At 32.9% G+C, this 22,236-nt stretch overlaps 1 protein-coding gene across 2 annotated transcripts in view; it reads left to right on the top strand.

The window, feature by feature from the left end:
• Positions 1-22,236, top strand: part of FSTL4 (follistatin like 4) — a 790,888-nt gene that overhangs the window by 480,918 nt on the left and 287,734 nt on the right. For both annotated transcript variants that reach the window (XM_031953062.1, XM_031953063.1), the window contains exon 5: positions 17,358-17,548. In XM_031953062.1, the coding sequence (XP_031808922.1) occupies positions 17,358-17,548 (191 nt within the window). The remainder of the gene's footprint in view (positions 1-17,357; positions 17,549-22,236) is intronic.

Genomic DNA, 22,236 nt, shown 5'->3' on the forward strand with positions numbered 1-22,236 from the left:
GGACTTTGGCATATAGTCTATTTGTAATACCATTACTATTGTTGAATGATTTACTACATTGCCCCTCTCTTCTGTAAAGTCTTTTGTAAATTGAAATCATCTTTTATGGCTTTATGCTTTCTTCAGAATTTATCAGAGTATCTTAAATTAAGATTATTTTTCTTGAAGACTTTAACCTCTGGGATAAGATCTCACTATTTGACAAAAAACTGGGAAACTAAAATAATGTGACACAAACTAGTCATAGACCAACCTATTACACTGTATACCAAATTAAGGTCAAAATAGGCACATGACTTAGACATAAATGATGATAACCTTAAGCAAACTGGAAGATCAAGAAAAGTCTACCTGTCAGATTTATGGAGAAGGAAATAATTTACCAGCAAACAAGAATAAAAGAGCACTACAAAACCTAAAAATAAATAATTTTATCACATTCAAAGGGTTTTGCACATAGAAAATCAAGGCAATCAAGATTAGAGAAAAAGCAGAAATTTGAAACTATCTGAAATGTTCTGAAAGGACAGGGTCAAAATGTATAAGAATACAAGACATTTCAAGTTTCTAGGTGATCAAAGGAAATGACTATTCAATTTTCAGTGGAACAAAATAGCTGTCTATAGTCATAGGAAGAAGTGCTCTACACTTTTGATTAGAGGAATGAAAATTTAAAAAATAAAGTAGGGGGGGTTAGGGGAGGATTTAAGTAAAAAATGCACAGAGAACAAAAGAATAACCTATAAAGAAGCAACAAAAGAATATACAGTCATGACTATAATGTCTTCTATTAGTATATATGCTTTCTTGACATGGAATTTTATTGTTATATATATTGAATTCTCTCTTATATTCTTCTGGGCATATGACAATGTCTTATTTTTGTCTTTTTTTACCATTTTTATTTTTCTATTTTGTTTTTGATTGTTTTGTATTTAGTTTTAAATAAATATTTTTTAAAAAAATAATTCAATAAAATACTACCAAGAATTTTTTAAACAGGAAAATGATATCCTCAATGCAGAGAAAGAATGGAGTCTTAATGCTGATCAAAACATACAATTTCCACTTTATTTTTTCACTTTTTTTTTGTGTTTTTCTCTTTCACAACTAATATGTTTTACATGAGTAAACGTATATAACCTATATGAAATCGTTTACTGTTTTAGCATGTGGGCAAAGGAGGAAGTGAGGGAGAAAAAATTTTAACTCAAAATCTTCTAAAAATGAATGCTAAAAATTGTCTTCATATATAATTAGGGGGAAATAAAATACTATTTAAAAAAAGAAAGTACAACATTGTGAGAATTCGGAGATCAAGAATTGTCGTTTATCTTCAAATCTCCCACAGGCTCTCCAAAAATGATTTCTGAGTGATGTGATAAGTGAGGGAATGTATCATTGAATGAATGAATAAATTAAAGAATGAATCAGAAAAATGAATTCAGTCCAAAAGTTATTAATAAGTACACACTTACATGTGTTGATTAATGGAATTATATACAATTTCTTGGTGTACTTTTAGAAGAAGAACCCAGAGAATCAGATTTAGCTATCTGTTTACTCAATGTGCCTTTTAGAACTCTATGATTTTTTAATAAATAAACAACAGCTAACATATTTCTCTGATGAACTCCTTGCAGGACTACAGAATTTTAGAAGCATGCAAAAGAAAATGAGACCAGAATTAAAATATTCCCCAAATAGCAATGAGATGGTCCCACCATAAATGGTTGATGGAATATTCATAATGTCTCCTTTGCTTTTCTTTGAAAATGGATATGATTCCTTTGATGGACATTTAATTCCAAAGCTTGCTACCTGCTCCCTATCTCTTTTTGCTCAGAAATTAAATGAGGACGTGCCTGAGCTCTTGCTATTATAATCTTCTTTAATGAAGAGAGAGCTAGTATTGGAATAGTAGCATATTAGAATCTTCAAAGAGGGACAATTATTGAGGGAACTATATTAATGAGATGTCATAGCAACTTAGCTAGATTCACTGCTGACCTTTCTCCTAGAGAATGGGCTTGATAAATGTAGTTCATTACCAAGTTCTGTCATGAAAATAGGAATATACTCTATGTTTCTTGGCAGGCTGATCAATATTTGATCTCCCAAAGTATATATGAAGGTTTAGTAAAAGATTCATACATGTCTGATCTGGTCTGGAATAGATCCCTGCTCCTGGGATGATCTTTACCTTGAAGACAAAAGAAGACACTTCTTTCTGTGAGCCATTTGTCATAAATATTATTACTTTCCATGTCACAAGAAAACAAAATAATTACTAAAGAGGTACCACAGGAGAAAAGACTTATTTTCACAGATATCCCTGAAAGCAGGGAAAGAAAGGTTTTTGATTTTTTTCTGTTTGTTTTTTTGATTTTGCATATCTCAAAGGCAGGCCATCAAAATATTTTAGAATCTTTCCCCAAACAATTAACCTCCTTAGGGATAACTGTGTAAACTTTTTTAGTAATTAAATCTTTCAGTCTGGTAGAAATTGTTTATCTGGTCTTCCTAGGAGGGAATTCACCTAGTTGAACACTTCTTATAAGGTACTCAAGTTTCTCTCATGCTACAAAGCTTCTAATATAGCATGAGATTTTCTTTATTTTCTTTCTTTTTTAAATAAGAAAACAAAACAAAGTGTTGTCATGTGTTTATATAACAATAAATTTCCATTTCATGAAAGCATGATATAACAGAAGAAATTATATTCATGAATGTCTATCTTTGCTTCCTTGTAGTTTTTTTTATTCTCTGCTGTACACTTTTTACTTTATTCACTTTTTCTCCTTTGATTCCCCCCTACATTTCCTATGCAAGTTACAGTTAAGCATAGATGTATTTATATATACACATGTGTGTGTATATACACATACATACATATATATTCATACTCACCCATACATATACATATATCTATAAATACACATACATATGATTTGGACTGACTGATTCTCTTCCCTTGTCAAGAAGAAGCCCAACCAACTATCAAATATAATTATCAGATATAATCAGTTCCCAGACTATGTCGCCATTATCTATGCCCCAACCTCTAGGTATTTTTAAATAAGATTTTTTGAAATATTAATTAGAATACATAATATCTTTATAAAGGTCTGAGACCTAGTCTGCCGTGAGTCCATCTGAATTCTTTTAGATTCTTCCCTCTGAGTTCCTGGTTTCCCTGAGATACCTCCCAGGCTGTTCCTCCCCCACTCCACCCCCCTCCCCCTTCTCTCTCTTTCTCTCTCTCTCTGTCGTGTGTCTCATTGTATCTTCCCTTAAATAGTGCCTTTCTTCTCACTCTAGCTAACTCTGGTTAGTCTCTTAAACTACTCTATGGATCTAAACTGCCAGTTGCTTACTCCCACCTTATGGATTATTTCTTATTTTCTAGTTAATTGTCCTTGCTAGCTATATGATCTCCCAATTCTATTTCATATTTGCCACTTCTAGTGCCTATTTTACCTCTTATTTTGTCTGGAACCTCTTCTAAATAAACCTATCTTTTGGCAAAGAGAATGACTATTGTGAATTTGTAACATGTTTATTTCCAACAAGGAATTGCCACTTTAATTTCATCACATGCATACCCCACATATACTCATACACACACACACACACACACACACACACACACACACGTGTGTGAGTGTGCATTTACCCATATATTAACATGCATCTGAAACAGTATTAATATGGCTGACATACTGTGCAGATTTCTCTCTTAAATGTACACTTAATTTTGACTTTTTCTAAGATCAATGATTACTACCCTACTTTTTTTGTAATAAATTCTACTCCTGATCCTTGTAATATTTCCATATCTCTTGCCCATCTCTGCTAACTCTTCTACTTTAATTCTATTCTTTGATTTGTCTTACTATTACTTAATCTCCTTCCACCCCATGAGGAGATTTTTCTAACTCTTTCTTCATCTAACCTGGGAAATATTGTGATCTTTGTTATACTTAAAAACTAATTATCTCTTTCTAGTCATTAATTTTCTATGAATTCTTATAGAAACTGAAGCTGTGATTTCATTAGTAAAGGGAACTCCTAAGATAGTGCACTCCTCCCTCTGCTACTGGCAGGTCTCTGCACCTCTTACAAAACTTATAGAATTTTAACTTTTCCTGTACCACGGTGAGTCGCCCAGTGCCCTATGACCCGTATTTGTCAGAGGTAGGTCTTTAATCCAGGTGTTCTGGATTTTAGAATACTTCTTTATACTCTGGGCTATGCTATCACACAAATTAACAATATTATACAAAACGATTTAGTTTTATAAACTAAAATAAAACAAAAGACTCAAAAATTAAATGAGGATGTGCCTGAGTGCTTCCTGTTATAATCTCCTTAAATGCTATTAAATTTTTGACTTTACAATTCCCTCTAGCTCAAAGAGTGATGAGTACTGAAGAATACTATATACACAATTAGAGGATTGTATAATAGAAACTTGACCGACCTTCTGAACCTAGAAACTGATAGATTGTCCACTAAGAGACACCTGAAAAAAGTAGATGGGATAAGTGAAAATAAGTGCCATCAATGGTACCCATCCCTCTTTGAACCTAGTGGGAATTATGGAGTCAAAAATAATTTTTATTGGACAAAGGGAGGTAATCTGGAAGAATCGAGCATTTCAGGTAGAGGGAACAGTGTGAATAAATATATATATAGCAGGATGCTTGGGAGAAAAGAGATAATAACTTGATGTAGCCATAACGATCTTCCATAAAGAAATCTTAACCTCAATGTAAGGCGGCTATGTGGCACAATTGATAGAATTCTTGGGCTTCTACTCAAGACAAACTAAGTTCAAACATGCTATCCCATACATAGCTGTGTTAACCTTGGTTCATCACTTAACATCTAGTTTCCTTTACTTTCATTACTCACAGAATGGAAAAATAATAGTATTTTATTTCCAAGGTTATTGGGAGAATCAAATAAAGAATTTGTAAGTTGCTTGGTACAGTTTTTTGTGCATAATTTATGCTTAATATATTCTTATCCTTTTCTCTTCTTATTTCTGAGTTACTATTCAAAATCTGTTCATTTAGACTCCACTAATACAAATTTTGTGGTTTCTCAGCAAACAACATAATAAATTGCATAAGGATTATTTCAGTTTCATAAAGTAATAGACATTTCAAGCACTGTCACATGTTTATGAAACACATTTTCACACACACACATATACTCACTGTCGTTAGTTCTGCTGTAAAGAAATTATAGTTGATCAGAGGTTTGATGCTTTAATCATACCCACATAATATTGCAATAATTATTTTCTCTTTATAACTTCAAAGAAATAGAATAATCCCTCAGTTGTACATGTTTATTCTACTCTTCTCCTTTCTCTAGTGTTTGTCAGACAATAGTCAGTATTACACTCACAGTAGCTGAGAAAACTAACTAAGGAATTTCCCACTAAGGGAAATTCCTCACATTTGTGCAGAAGTTTGGTCTTTTCTTACAAATAAAATATTATGTTTATATTTAGATAAGCATTTATCTTTTAAAGTTTGAAGAAAAAACAGGATATAAGAAACATTTAGACATGATAAACTAGCCTCATGTATTAGAAGGTCTGTTATTGGACATAGAGAGGAAAACTGAGTAAAGAGCAGAATTTTTTCCCTCATTCATTGAAGCAGTTGGCACAAGATTGGTATTTCAGAAATAGTTGTTTGTTGTTTGTTTGTTTGCTGTTTGTTTGTTGAATGTTCCTATGTTATCATCCCATGCCCTTTCCCCCATCATATACTATAGGTTTGAGTCAGTTGGTAGACAAAAGAGGAAGAGAGCTTGCGTTATATTGAGTTGCTAGATGATGATGATGATGATATTTAATCATATTGTACTTTTAAGTTGGCAAGTACTTTGAAAATATTCAATTTGATACTCATAAAAGCACTATTGGGTAAGTGCTAAATTATCCACATTTTCTCCAAGAGGAAATTGAGATCTATTGAATTAACCAACTTGTCTAAGATCACTCAACTTGTACATGCAAGTTTGGGATGTGATCTCAAGTTGTCTTGATTCCAGAGCCAGTATTTGTGTTACCAATTGCTTTCAAACAAAAGTTACAATAAGTTGCCCAGGTGGAAATTGTAACACTGGTTTTAACATTTGTTTGAATGTATCTAATATAAATTCCAATGTGATTGAAGAGAATTTTCGAAAATCTATTACCTCAGCATTTTTCTTCCTAATTTTTCAAACAAAATTCAATAATTATTATTTCCTCTCAATTAAATTATTTTTAACAAATATAAACTCTCAACATAAATACATTCTGTTGCTCATTAAAACAGTTTCCCTTATTAAACAACCTTCAAAAATATCTTCCTCCTTCTTTTTTTAAAAATCTATAATGCCTCAAGCACCTTTCTACTTCTATACAACCAACAATCAGTGGTGAATACTCAGTAAATGAGCTCAAAATTATTTTAGGCATTTATGAGAAGATCAGAATAAAACTTTGCTTAGATCAGAACAATAATAAAAAGATCAGTTAAGCTTTCTTTTCATAGGTTCTTTTGAAAAAGCCTATTGATTAAAAAGTTCTGTGTCTTACATATTTATAAGTTTTTTTTCTATTTAGAGCTATCCAGTCCAAATTTCATGTTTCAACACTCACATATCATTCATTGAGCTTTAACAAGTTTGATTCACTTCATCTTTTCCTAATTTTGAATAGAATAACTACAAATATAAAGTATATGGGAGTTATGAGGTCCTTCAGTTGAGAACTTTCTTAGAGTTGATGATTAAATTCAGTTGTTTACTTAAAAAAATGCTTTGCTTTCTCTGAAATTGCCTGTTATACCTTCAAAATACAATTCAGTTATACTTGAAACTCTACAATTACTGAATAACAAGCATATTGTAGGTTATTTTTTATCAGGAATTATGCAAATTATCTACCTAGTCACAATTTATTGCTTTCTACAATGCTTGATCTTTTGTTTTTCCCAGTGTTGCATATGTAAAGTATAATTACATGGATTTCATTTATCACAATAAATACCTTCTCTGACTTATTTTCTTTAACTCTAAAGTTTATTCATTTGATTACATAAAAGCTTAAAGTTCTTCTTTTCACATATATGATTGTGTACTGTTCATCTGAAACATGCTTTTGTTGATTTTGTAGTAGTCTATGCTATGCTTAGCGATACCTTAGATATCAATAGCGTATTGAATGTCTATATCATACTTTTAAATGTCATACGTTTTCTCCTACCATAATGTTTACTTAGTTGCGAGTATTAGAAAAGTGAAAAATATTATAAGGATGTAATATCCAAATAACTTTTACATTGGCAATTTCCTCAAACATCCCCACAAAAAATAATTCACTCATTTTGCCTTCAGTCTTTTCCCTTTTTAATCATTTGGGTACCATGTTGCACACAGAGAGAAAGACACATAAAGAGAGAAATTATTAGTTCTCAGGAATCCTGTCTTGTCATTACTGTGATAAGAATTGAACATAATAATATTCTATTTATATAACTTTTTCATGTTTACCATTTTATAAGTACCATAATATTCCTTTTATTTCCCAGTCCCACCCCTGCAGTTTATTCTTCTTCCTAACTCTTTCCATCTTTTTCATAAGATCATTAAAACAAAACAGAACCTTTCCCAGACCTCATCTAAGTAGATTTCTTCTATGACAACTAGGGATATTAGGGTTTTTCTCTTATTTGAATGGAACTAATTTATCTTAATTTAGTTCGTTATCATTTTTATTCATGATCACCTTTGTTTCTTATCACTCTTTTGCCTGAATTTAATGTTTCTCCCTAACTCCTGTCTTTTCATTAAGAACACTTGGATGTTTTCTATTTTGGTAAATGTCATTTTATCACCTCTACTACTATATTCAGTTTTACTGACTCAGTTTTCTTTTTTTAATTATTAAAGCTTTTTAATTACAGATCATATGCATAGGTAATTTTTTCAACATTGACCCTTGCATAACTTTTTGTTGCAAATTTTCCCCTTTTTCCCCCCTCCTCTTCCCTATCTGGAAGGTAGTCCAATACATGTTAAATATGTTGAAATACATATTAGATCCAATATGTGCATACAAATTTTTATAGTTATCTGGTTGTGCAAGAAAAATCAGATCAAGAAGGAAGAAAAAGAAAAACTGAGGGAAAAAAAAAACAAAATTCAAGCAAATAACAACAGATAGAGTTAGAATGCTATGTTGTGTTTCATACTCTGTTCCCATGGTTCTCTCTCTGTGTATTGATGGTTCTCATCATCACTGCACAAGTGGAACTTGTTTAAATCATCTCAATTTTGAAGAGAGCAAGTCCCAGCTTTTTATCTTTATTCTGTATGTATCATTTTACTTTAAATGTGTTTCTAATAAACACCATATTGTAGGATTCTGGCTTTTAATCCAGTCTGCTATCTACTTCCATTTTTTGGATAGTTCACCCCATTCACATTTACAGTTAAAATGACTAATTCTGCATTTTCTGCCATCTTATTTACCCCAAATTATACTTTTCTCTTTCCTTTTTCCCTTTCTTTCCTTCCCAGTATTTTACTTATGAGTACTACTTGCCTCAAACACTCATCCTCCTTTAGAGACCCTCCCCTTTTGTTATACCTTTCCCCTACTATTTCTGTATTCCCTTCTATTTAGCCTATCCCTTCCTTTTTCCCCTTTCCCCTCCCACTTTTTTATAAGATGAGAAATGTTTCTTGGTGAAACCAAATATATCTAATATTTTTTCTTTGTGTCACATCTGATGAGAGTGAGATTCACTTTCAGAATATCAGATTCCAGGCCCTTTGATCCTTTAAAGTGGCAACTGCTAGGTAGTAATCCTTATTGTGGCTTCTTGGTATTTGAATTATTTCTTTCTCGATGCTTGTAATATTTTTATCTTGATCCAATAGTTCTCAAATTTAGCCATGATATTCCTTGGGGTTTTAATTTTGAGGTCTCTTTCAAGAGGCATTTGGTGAATTCTTTCAATGGTCATTTTACCTTCTGTTTTTGTGATATTCAGGCAGTTCTCTTTGATGATTTCCTGAAAGATAGTTTCCAGGCTCTTTTTTTCATCATGTATTTCAGGGAGTCCAATGAATCCTTAAATTGTTTCTCCTAGATCTATTTTCCAGGTTGGTTGTTTTCCCAAATAGGTATTTTACACTTTTTTCTGTCTTTTTTTCATGTTTTGGTTTTGCTTGACTGATTCTTATTGCCTTATTGAGTCATTCATTTCCATTTGTTCAATTCTGAATTTTAGTGTGTTATTTTCTTCATTTACTTTTTTTTTGCCTCTTTTTGTATTTCTCCAATTGCCTTTATAAATGAGTTGTTTTTTTCTATTGAATTTTTTTTCCATTTCACAAATTCTGTTTTTCAAAGAGTTATTTTCTTTTTTCTGTTTCACAAATTCTGTTTTTCTGGGAGTTGCTTTCTTTCTTTCTTTTTTTAATTTTATTTTTTTATTATAATAACTTTTTATTGACAGAACCTATGCCAGGGTAATTTTTTACAACATTATCCCTTGCACTCACTTCTATTCTGATTTTTCCCCTCTCTCCCTCTACCCCCTCCCCTAGATTGCAAGCAGTCCTATATATGTCAAATATGTTGCAGTATATCCTAGATGCAATATATGCGTGCAGAACCAAACAGTTCTCTTGTTGCACAGGGAGAACTGGACCCAGGAAGAAAAACCAAAATGCAAACAGTTTATTTTCGTTTGGGAGTTGCTTTCTTTTCACCTTTTATCAAATCTGTCTTTTAATGAGTTATGAGACTGCTCTGCCCTGGGGTTCTATGCTGTCTGTGCTGGTGTTTGTACTCAGCTGGTTTCTCTGGCTGCCTCCCTCCCATTTACAATTGAAACAGACATTCTCTGGCTATCTTTGAAATTATCTTCTGCTGATAATTTGTTACACTCACAATATTTGTGGGTTTTGCTGGTCTAGAGCTAATTCAGAAGCTGAATTTTGTAATTGTTGTAAGGGTTGTAAAGAAGATCAGAGAGAAACATTTTGTCTCCACCATCTATGGCTCAGTTATTTTTCCTTATAAGCCATTATCCTTTGCCTTCTATAATATCTTATTCCAGGCTCTCAGTTTTGATATAGTCCTACATGTCATCTAATCTGTTTTTTTTTTTATTTGAATACTTTCTTTTTTACTATTTGTAGAATTTTTTTCTTTCATTTGCTTACTACCTCTAGAATTTGGCTATGATGTTCCTAGGCACTTTTACTTTGGGGATTTTTTTTACAGTATACGACTATTAATTATATCAATTTCTACTTTCCTTTGTGATTTTAATAGATCTAAGCAGTTTTATTTTAAATTTTCTTGAAATTAGATATTTAGGATTTTGTTTTGGTTATGACAATTCAATAATGTAAATATTTCTGAATTTTATTTCTGGTCTGTTCTCTTGATTATTTAGTTTTGCTATGAAATTTCTTTCATTTTGTCTACTTTTTCAGTCTTTTGATTTTTAAATCATTTGTTTTGTCATGAATTCATTGGCTTATAATTTGTTCAATTATAAGTTTAGGGAATTTATTGCTGTGGCAAGGTTTACTAATTTTCTTGAGCAAACATTGATTCTTTTTCTACTTTTTTTCTTCCATAGATCTCGTTTCTTTTCTATTTTTTCCTTAAATCATTCGTTTGATTTAGGTGGAAAATATATTTCTTACTCTTATTTTTTTTATAAAGTCTATTTCATCTTTTCCATAATCTCTTGTTAAGTTTTTAAGGGATTTTTTTCCTCTGAGACTTTGTTTATATGTATTTTAAGTCATTCTGGTTTTCATCATTCGTGTTTTGAGCTAGCTTTCTCCAGAATGATTCTTTCTGAGTAGATTTTTTGGTTGTTTTTTTTTCTTTTGTTTCCTCATTTTTCAGCTCAATTCCTGACTTTTGGCAATGTTATGACTTGGCTCTGGAGCCCTTCTGAATTGATCATATTAATGTTTTCTTTGAATATTATATTATTCCAAGTGCTTAGATAATGATTTGGGACACCCAAGGTTTCAAATACTTTCAAAGTGTACCAATTCAGGGTAAAGTCTGATTATTATGTACCACCATCACCATTCCTTCCCACCACATTTTGACCAGCATTTTTGTTAGGGCAAAAGCTGTTTGCTGATAGGTTCAGATCTAAGCAGCTGCCTTGAAAGCTCTATTCTTTCAGCTCCCTTTTGCTTTTGAATTGTTCTCTCTTTATTCCTTTATAGATTTGTCTAGATAGTTGGAAATTACATACACTTGTTCTCAATCCTTAAGTCCTTGGACATTATTGGACATTATTTCTTTTTTTATGCTTTCTTTTCTCAGTTTCTTATGGATAGTATTCTCTCCTACTTCTTTATTCCTATTTCCTACCTTTACCTTTCCTTTCCTTTTATTGAGTCTACTTCTTTAAACCTCAAATCTAGATTATGCCCTGTGATCACTGATTTCCTGCAGTGTTCTTTCTTGAACACTCTTCTCTTCTCTCTATATACTACTTTACATAGTGACTTCATTACTAACCATGATTTTTTTCCCCACCTATGCTGGTTTTGCAAATAGACCTATCCTACTGCAAACTCTGCATTCACCTCTGATTTTGTATCTCCAATTGCCTTTGTGATATCTCAAAGTAGATGTGAAGTAGATATCTTAAACTCAATAACACCAAAGCCAAGTTCATCTTTAGTAGTTGTACTCCAACTTCTTAATACGTCTTATCTTTATATTTCCTCTCCCCTTATAGTCAATCTATTACAAAGCCCTCTTTATTTTATTTTTTCAACATATCTCAAATATGCCTGCTTTTCTTCTATGACACATTCTATGAATATTTCATAAATATTATCATTATGATTTTGCCACTATTGCAGAAATTTTAGCACATGGCAGCAAAGTTGCCCAATAGATAGATCATTAGGCTTGGAGTGAGGATGGGTTGAGCTCAAATCTAGCCTTAGACACTGACCTTTGGCCAGTACCTCAACCCTGTTTGTCTTAGTTTCCACATCTATGAAATCTACAGGAGAAGGAAATACTAAACCATAATAGTATCTTTGCCAAGATAACTACAAATGTGATCGGGAGGAGTTAGACATAACTGAAAATGACTAAATAGCAATAGCAATAGAAAGGAATAAAACCATTTTAGATAACATAGCTACATATACTATGTGCTTCAAATATTGTGGCTGTTTACTTCTCAACATGACTAAGGATTTTGAACATTTTCCACGCTCACTCGAGAAAAACCATATCACATTATAAAGTCACAGGAAAATTGAAGAAAAGGAGAAAATTATTACACTGTTTTTCATACTTTCATCAGCTTTTTTGCTTTCCTGTCTACTGACAAATAATAAAGACATGTACCCTGAGATGTTGTTTCTACTAACTTGCAATAAAATTTTGATGATGGAATAATTATTCTTCAGTATTTATGTTCTTAACTCCTTATTCTTTTTTCTTCCTGGACGTTTTTATTTCGCCATGTGGTGTCCCTGAGGAAAAGCTCTTGTGCCCAGCCTCAAAAAATCCCCTTCTTAATTCTCTTTGCATCCCTCCATCCTATTGAAGAATTTTTGTCTCAAAACAAATTAGTTTCTCCACCGTTTTAGAGCTAGTTATAAGTGATATGTATGACATAAACCTTTACTGAGTAAAGGCCATTTTCAAGCTCCTCTGATGGAAGTTACCATGGTTTAAAAGATGTTATATTGTATTAACAAAAGGACAGACATTATCTCTGGCTTTATTGAGTTTACAGTTCTTTAGATGATAAAACATGTAGAATTAATCAATTTTGAATTATCAATTACCATGGTAGTTTAACACCTATGAAGCCCTTTCAAATTGTCCTTCACTATGTACAATGTAGGACTGCCCTTTCCCACAAGGTACTTATTCTAATGGGATAAGAAAATCCTTGAAAAAGTAAAATGAGGCTGGGAAGGTATACATGTAGAGTTGTGGTAAATCTCAAGAGAAGAAATAGCCCATCTGCAGAGGAACTTTGAATAGAATGAAATCATGATTGGCCTGGATATTTTCTTTAAAATATAAATTCTAGGAAGAGCAAATGAATCATAAAAAAAAGGGTGAGAAAGGTGAAGGTGGTTTTCATGTTTTCAGAAGCCCAGGATTAAAATGAACTTTCATCTTTAGGAGCTATTCTATCATAGGAGAGAAGAATATTGGAATGAAAAGAGGATCAATAATGCATCCTTTCTGATAGTTGTAGGTTTGTTTCTAGTTATTATTCCAATAGCCCTATTTGGTACAATCCAGATTTTCAGATCTCTGTAGAACTATTTTAAACCTTACTCACACCACCATGGCATAAAATTCTCACATGCCAAACTATGTGACCTAGAATTCAGCTTTCAAATCACAAGATAGATTTTTGGCCACTGCTAATGTACAACTTTTAGGACTCCCCATGTTTTTGATAGATAAGGTCATTGAATGTGCAATGAAGAATTGGATCTTGAATCAAGTTTTCTAAATTAAATAGAAGAGACACTGAGAATTAGATCTGTTGTGGTGATTAGACTTCTATGACTCCAAGTAGTCTAAAGACGTAGGACTAAGCAGAGTTTATAATTCACATTCCCAATTAGCTCCTAAATTCTTAGCATGTGCATTTTGCCAGCTGTTTGGTGTCTATATGCAAATGCTGCTTCCTAGGCAGTCCTGCTGGGGTCCTCTGGTGTTGTGACAAAACAAGTCCTATGTGGGAGTGAACAATTACAACTGAATCTTGCCTTTTAATACTCTAAGCAAGAAAGAATTAGCAGCTGGAACTCCAACCTTTCTTAAAATCTTAAGGCTTGACGTTAAGACACTGCTATAAGAATTAATTCTGGAAGAGACTAGCCAGCCACTATATACAAAAATTACATATACCGTATTGGTCTCCATCATTTCTGAACCAATTTGTGTTAATGGCAATGTCATAGCCCATTCCTATGGAAAGGCAGAAATGTTTCACATAGCATCCAGGGTACTTATTGAAATTTCTTTTTTGATCATTCTCTTAGTAGTATTTGTTGCAAACTAATTCTAATGACAGTGCTACATTTCCAGTTCAATTAATCATCTCCCCACAGTTTATCTCTCCCTTAAAGGATCAGATAGATAATATACATAGGACACAGCAATAATTAGAAATTTGGGGCCCTAATGTATTTATAATAAACTGAATCTGGGATGAAACCACATAATTCTCTCTTCTCAGCAGAGATGAGAGATTAGAGTGGCTTCAAGGACACCAAACAAAAAGTCAGTGCTTCCAATAGAAAGTGTGGAAGAGATTTAGTAGTACATCTCCCATCACTACTATTAAATAACTTATTACTTTAAAGAACTATTCTTGATAAGTAGGTGCTAAATTCTTATTTTTAATGGTCATTGTTTGGATCCTCTTTTTTTCTCTCTGTTACTTTGTGATTTCTTGAGCTCTCATGAATTTGGTTACTATCTGTATTGTGCTGACTCTCAAATGTATCTTTCATGTCCCAATTTTTCTGCTGATCTTCAATTTGCCATCTCCAACTCCTCCCACATCTTGATCTGGATGTCAAGTAAACATATTAGACAAATTTTCTTTTAGCCAAACTTCCCCCCGCCATCTTATCTTTCTTGTTATAGTAGTGGACATCACCTTTCTTAATATCTCTTAAGCTCTGAACATGGGGGTTTTCCTGGATTATTTATTATCCATATCCAAATTACTCCCAAAACCTGCAGATTTCACTTTTTCAGCATCTCTTGAATACTTAACCTTCTATCCTCTGACTCTGCTATCACTCTTTGTAGACTATCATAGTACCCATAAATTATTGCAATAGCCTGTTGTGGTAGAGAGGGAATTACTTGCCTCATCTTTCCCTGCCAATCCATTATCCATTCGGCCATTAAACGAATTTTCCTAAAGTACAATTTCAATTATGTCACACACACCCCCACCTCAATAAATTCTACCAACTTCTTACTGCCTTGAGGATAAAATATAAACTGCTCTATTTGGATTCAAAGCCCTTTATAACCTAGCCTGCTTCTGCATTTTCAGTCATCTTATATCTTACTGTCAGGCATGTATACTTTGATCTAGTGACACTGTCTCCTGCCTATTTTTTACACCAAGATATTCCATCTGTCAGCTCAAAACATTTTCTATTGCTATTCTTCCATGCCTGGAAAGCTTTTCCTTCTCTTCTCCGACTCCTAACCTTCCATAGGAAACCTTCTGTAAATCTACTTAATGCTTTTGTCTCCCATTTACTTTTTATATTCTGTTCATTTAATTATAGTTATATTTATTTACATCTTCCCTCCCATATTAGATTGTAAGTCCCTTGAAGGCAAGAAACAATTTTTGTTTCTTTTTTTAACACAGAGCCATAGTGTAGTGTCTGGAACATAATCTTCACTTTATAAATGGTTAATGATTTACTGCTGGTGTGTGCCCATTAATGTCAGCATTTTATTCAAATCTTGATTTTCTTCTCCTGCTATGCATCTCAGTGGGACATATGGAAACTCAAGATTAGCATCTGCCATCACCTCTAGGAGACATGGTAGATATTTTTTTAAAAATTTTTTAAATTCATACCTCACTATGTATGGAATATACAACTTTTTAATGTAGAGGATCAAAGTTGTACTGACCAACATAAACATTTGAACATACAGAATAAAAACAAATGGTCACCTAATTATGACAGTCACAGGTGTTTCAAGATTTCAGAAAGGCTTAGTTCTATTAAATGAGGCAAATAATTTTATTTATTTAATATATTACTTCTTCTGGTCACCTTTTCCTCTGGAAATTGTAATAACACTGTATCCTGCAGGGATACAAAGAGTGTTTGCTGATTAGGCAAAATGGAATTTCACTGGCATTCAGATTCATCTTTCATGAATTCTGTTATAACAAAATCTTTATTACTGCTAAATAGCAACAAAACATAAATTGACAAACTTTTGAGGTTCAATTTAGGGCCAAAAGTCTTATTCAAAAACTTGTCCTATCTGCAAAGCTTTGAAGAAAGACTTTTATGAAACCCAGGAAGTAATTGTATTTGGTGTGAAGACAACACAAAAATCCTCTCTGTCACTTCAGTAATAAGGCAAGTAGACATGTGTCCAGCTTGAAGTTTAGACAGCTTTGACTGCTATAAACTCTTCCAGAAGCTTATAAATAACTGAATTTAATACCTATTTCTAAGGAATAGAAAGAAAATACCATTTATCAGTCTTCTTCACTTCCCCCTATTTCTCTAGGATTGTACTGTTGTTGATCTCATCTCCAACCCAATCCCACTATATTTTCCCTCTCTCACCTCTGTTCACAGTTTTGTCAACAGACGCTTAACAGTATTCTAGGGTCTTCATTCATGGGAATCCAATTCTCAAATAATGTTGCTTACCTGAGCTGAATTTTGTGAAGCTATAAAATGATTTCACCATTTATAATTGGTGCTTTTATGAAAAGTTTTCTACTTCTCTCTTTCAAAAATCAGTATAAATTTTCACTAGATCAAATGTCATTCCATGAAATAGGCAATAATAGTCTCATGTGGATTGATTCATTAGTCGAATGACATTTACCTTACCAACTTCCAAGGTCAAAATCCTTGGCTTCATAATTCATAATTTTTAAAAAGTTAACAAAGTAATCAAGTCCACAATTTGGCATTGACATTATAACTCTTTCAGAAATTCACCTGCATAGTAGACAATTTTGGGCTCATCACTCACTTTTAGTGTGGCTCCATAATTCTATTAGTGTGCCAAGGATAGTTTATCTTCCTATATCTGATTCAGGTTCCCTCTGGAATGCATCAGTAGTGAGAAAAAAATACTGTCATTGACTGTTTCATGCTCCATTTGCCCAAATGCCTCATGATTCTAACAATATTCACTGGGTAAGTCGGTGATAGAAAGAGTCAATGATTGATACAGAGTGTCATTTCTCATTTTTGTAAAGCAGAGATTGTCCGAAGATTTCTGTCTATATCCTGATTATAATTATGTATATCCTTTCCTGTTTTTAAATAATCTTGGATCAAATACAAACCTGTTGTATTTAAAGGAAGGCCAACTTTGTATTGTTGATTTTAAAAAAAAACTTGCTCTCCAGTCTGGAAATATGTTTGCATGTTTCTAAACCTCTAGGTGAAAATAGACAGGTCTCACGTTTTTATGAAAGGTGATTATAATGTTTCCTCAAGTCTTTCATCAGCTGAAACTGAGTTCTTTTAAATCACTCCAGGTACACTAATCGAGTATTCTTTTTCAGGTGACACATGTACCATGGCTGACTACAGTCGTCTAAAGCACATTCTGTTAGACCTACAAATCCACCGTCACACACAGAGCAGAGATCCTGGTTCAGACTCATCATCCCAGAAACAATTCCTTGTGGAATCTCTCTTCAAGTACTTAGATTATAATAGCAATGGATACCTCAGCAGCTCTGAACTGACTCAGGTCAGTATATTCTTTACTCACTGTGTAAATTAAGTGAAACACAGTTGAAATCCCCCATGAATGGTAAATGTTGACTAACTGACTTGTTAGTGTAAAGCAGATATAGAAATCTATCTTGGAAGTGGTCCTCCTTCTACTTTTTTCTCCCAGATGTTGGCAATCTTTCATTTAGATCAGTTCAAAATATTATCAAAAACAAAATCATGTCTGTTGCTTCATTCTACCAATCACCCACAATTGTTATTTTCAAACATGCTCTAAAGTCTTCCCTGCTAACTAGCAAAATATACACTTTAGAGTGGTTTTCAAGTGCTTTAATTAGGAAATGATCTCCTTTTTTCCTCAAGTTCTTTCCTCCTAATGGAAATAATGCTAGAATAAATAACAGGTTGGCTTCTTCTCCTCCAGTTTGTGCTTATTGACAGATACTTTGTCAGAGAAGTCAAATATGATAAACTGCAGACTCTTACCTTTAATTACCAATTCCTGACCTTTTGAATTCATCATGGTAGTAGTACTAGAGACAGCAAAGCAAAAAACAGAAGAATGACCTTCCTTAGTGCAGAGATTAAGCTGTTTCTGAATTTGTTTTGGTAGTATGGTATAAGGGAAATATTGCCAGATACAGACTGCAGAGCTCTGTCTCTGTCACAATTTTAACATGGTATCCTCTCTTTAAACTTTAATTTCCCTCTTGATATTTTCAAAGGACCATAAACCTAGAGGTAGGTCAACTTAAAGGTTATTAATCCAAAATTTTCATTTTATGGAAGAGGAAAGTAAGTCACAAAGAAATCAAAGTCAGCATAAAATAGTAATAAGTAATATTTCTGTAAGATTTCTTACATTCCAGGTAATGGCTTAAGTGCTTTAGGAATATATTTGATGCTCAGTATAAACCTTACTGTAGGTGTTATTTGTTGTTGCTGTTGTTTAATCGTTCAGTCATATCCAACTCCTTGTGACCCCATGGATAATATTACACCAAGTCCTTCTATCCTCCACTATTTCTTGAAGTTTCTGTAATCACATGTCCATTGCTTCCATGATATCTATCCATCTCATCTTCTGTTATCCACTTTTTTTTCCTTCAATATTTTCTAACATCAGACTCTTTTCCAATGATTCTTATATACTGTAGTCAAAAATTTTTAGCTTCAGCTTAATATTTGATCTTCCAATTAATAATCTGGATTAATTTCTTTCTGAAGGAATTGATTGCTTTGACTCCTTGCTCTTCAAGGAACTTTGAAAAATCTTCTCCAGAATCACCATTTCAAAGCATTGATTCTGAGCTGATCAAATTTCTTTCTAGTCCAACTACTACTGGAAATACCATATTTTTGGCTTTAGGCACCGTTGTTGGTGATGTGTCTGCTTTTTAGAATATTGCTCAAAGTTGCCATGATGTTCTTTCCAATAATAGGTGCTATTATTATCCCCAATTTAGAGTTCAGAGATATGAAGTAAACATTTGTTTTTTTTCTCACTAAGGAACTGAAGATTGAAAAACCTAGGCCTATCCCTGACAATTGGTGAGGGATAACTTGAAGATGGGCCTAAGAACTATTAAGCACTGACCCAGTTAAGTGGATCAAGGGACCTGCAGTCAGGAAGTTCTGAGTTCAAACTAGGCTTCAGACACTTACTAGCTGTGGAACATCATCCAATCACTTAACTTGTTTGCCTCAGCTCCTTTATCTGTTAAAATAATAGCACCTATATTCCAGAGTGATTGTGAGGATCAAATGAGTTATTAACTGTGATGTGCTTAGCACATAGTAAGAGATATATAAATGTTAGCTATTACCATTAGTCTACTGATAATATTGTAATGTCAGGAAGAAGCAAGAAAAAAGTACTCTTCTGTTTAGCACCCCTATGGTTAATTTATGGGTGAACACAAGAGACTTTTAGAATGGTCAAGCATAGATGAAGCAAATATGGATTAAGTGATTTTTCTCATGGTAGCACAGTGAGTTCAAATCTGATGCCATATTTGAATTAAGATCTTCCTGCCTCCCAACCAAGTGCTCTATCTACTACCTTTGCCCTGAGACCAAATACTTGATAAATTTCTTAGGTAGGATTTGATTTCAGATTAACCTGACTCCCAAATCATTGCTTAAGCCAATAGATCATATAGGGTGGTATTCTGTGTTTGTGTGGAAAGGGGAGAGTATAGAACCTTTGAGACAATTTAGACAACTCCAGACAGCTTACCCAAAATGATACATGTATTAAGCAACACAGCTGGGGTTCACATCTCAAAGCTTTTTCAATTAAGTTCATTTAAATTATCTGTTGGTCCATTTGCTTTTTGCCATTGTACATTCTCAATCTTCATTCTGCTTTCTGTGTACTTATTTCTGGGTCAACGTTCAGCAAAAGATATTTATAAAACAGAATCATATTAAAAATTCCCTGGAGTATCCTTGAACCTTCCTTCACTGACATTTCTGAATCTATGTGCAAAGGACAGGATAGAATATTTACAAGGTAGCTCACAATTGTGTCCCACTTTGTAGTTTTTATAATCACATTCATTATCTCATCGGATACTCACTGAGAGAGTAAATGAGTCAGAGTGACATTCCTTATCCGCATTTTACAAATCAGAAATCAAAGCAACAGAGAACCAAAGAGGAAAAGTTGCTTATCCTTGTGAATGGCTTTAATGACTGCATTAATACTCTGGATACCTTAGAGTCAGTCAGAATCAGGATAAGTAAAAGTCCTTAATCTTTATTCTTGGTCTTTAGAGGTAAGATTGAATTAGATGGATGCAGAATCTCCACAACCTCCCCTCTTCGTCTCCCGCCCAGAAGTGACCCTGGCTAGTCTTACTCCACTCCCTAGTCCCTACTACAATTCTCTGTATATACCAATTATCGAGTCAGCACAGGATAATGGGAAGGGCCATTTTCCAAGCTTATGCTTATAGAGTGTTGTCTAATCGGTAATTAGCCTTAAGTGCTTGAACCAACCTCAGTGCATTGACTGAAGAGTTTCAGCCCTTTTACAAATGGCTTTAGAAATTAGTTGAGTAGCAAGTGTATTTTTTTTTTTGGTAGGGAATATGAGTAAATTCAGCTAAAAGGTGAATCTCAATTTGTCCAAATATTAAAGATCATTAAAACAGAATTATTCTTCTAGTTTCTATCAGAAAAGTCAGATTTCCTTTTCAACAAGAGATACTTTCATTGAGTAACTCATCCTATGGAATTAAAAGAAATTCCTACTTATAGAAAGAAGTTTCCGTTTACAAGCATGGCCATTGGAATGTCATTTCCTCTTTAAAATTTAACATATTGAAAGTTACTTTTATAAATCTCTATAATACAATGCAGTTAAATCATTCTATGCTAGTTGGGTTTTCTTTTAATAATAAATCCAACAACCCAGTAAAAATGTGTCAGTCTTATGGATAATAAGTCAGTTTTCAATAAAACATATATTTTTCTCTGTCCTAAATTGATCTTGGAACTTATGGCTGATTTCACTTTCATAGAATCCTTTTTACTTAACACATAAGGATTTGTTGGTTTATTTACTTATTGAGTTTTATTATTTTAAATATTATTTAATGTAACTGGTTAAAATAAGAATGATATATTTTAAAATGTTTTACCGGTCCTAACAATAATTATTGTTTTAACTTGTCAGAATTTTTCCTAATAAGCATTTTTCTTACGTTTTCTATCCAGTTTCAGGGCTCACAGTCCATATTTTAGACTAGTTTTCTAGAAATTCCTTCAAAATTCGTCAGTCATCTTTTTTTTTCATTTTTTGAAAGTCTGAAAGGAATAATGTTTTTTTCTTATACTTATCAGCCATTTATATGTCCTTAGAGTCAGAGCAACAAAGCATAAGTCCAAGGTTCATCTACTCCCTAGTACTAATAATCAACATAAAAACAACCAGATTAGTGGAAGGTATCAGGGTACAGGTTCTTTATCTGGCTTGCCATTAAGGAACCTGTATGAACAATACTCTAATTCTCCTTGCTGATCTCAGTTCCCATTTCCAGGTTACTTTAAGACTAAGGTTTCTTGTATTGACAAATGTGATTATCTATCTCATTGTCGCCTATTTCAAAGTCATTATAAGGTCAATTTTGACATCATCAGAAACTGACAGTTATCAAATCTAGCATAAATCATTGAATTTATCTTGTTCAGTTCTTCCCAACAGTTTATTAAACTGATATTTAACCGCTCCTGATCACTGTCAAATGGTGGATAGCTCAGAACAACATAAGGATTCATTTATTCATTCCTCATGATTTAATTTTAATTTTTCTGATCATACTATATTGACACAATATCATTTATCTCATATCTAGGACATCTAGGTGTTATACTATATGGACCATAACCTTTAGATTCAGAAAAATTTGAATTCAAATTTTGGTTCAGGAACTTATGAGCTTTGGCATTTCTATATTTGTTTTCCTTTATCTGCTATTGAAAATAATAATAATATACCATTCATAGCTTTGTGAGGAAGTTCAAATAAAACATTATATAAAATGCTTTTAAAAATTAAATTCCTAATGTGACTTCTCTTTGTTGTACTGTGTATAATTTTATTTATTTTTATTATATCTCTCCATATTACTTCCAGTGTTATCTTAAAATACTTTGCTTTAATCCAATTATAATATATCTGCAATATTAAATGAAGTA

This window comes from Sarcophilus harrisii, chromosome 2 (assembly GCF_902635505.1).
Source record: "Sarcophilus harrisii chromosome 2, mSarHar1.11, whole genome shotgun sequence".
Classification (NCBI taxonomy): Eukaryota; Metazoa; Chordata; class Mammalia; order Dasyuromorphia; family Dasyuridae; genus Sarcophilus; species Sarcophilus harrisii.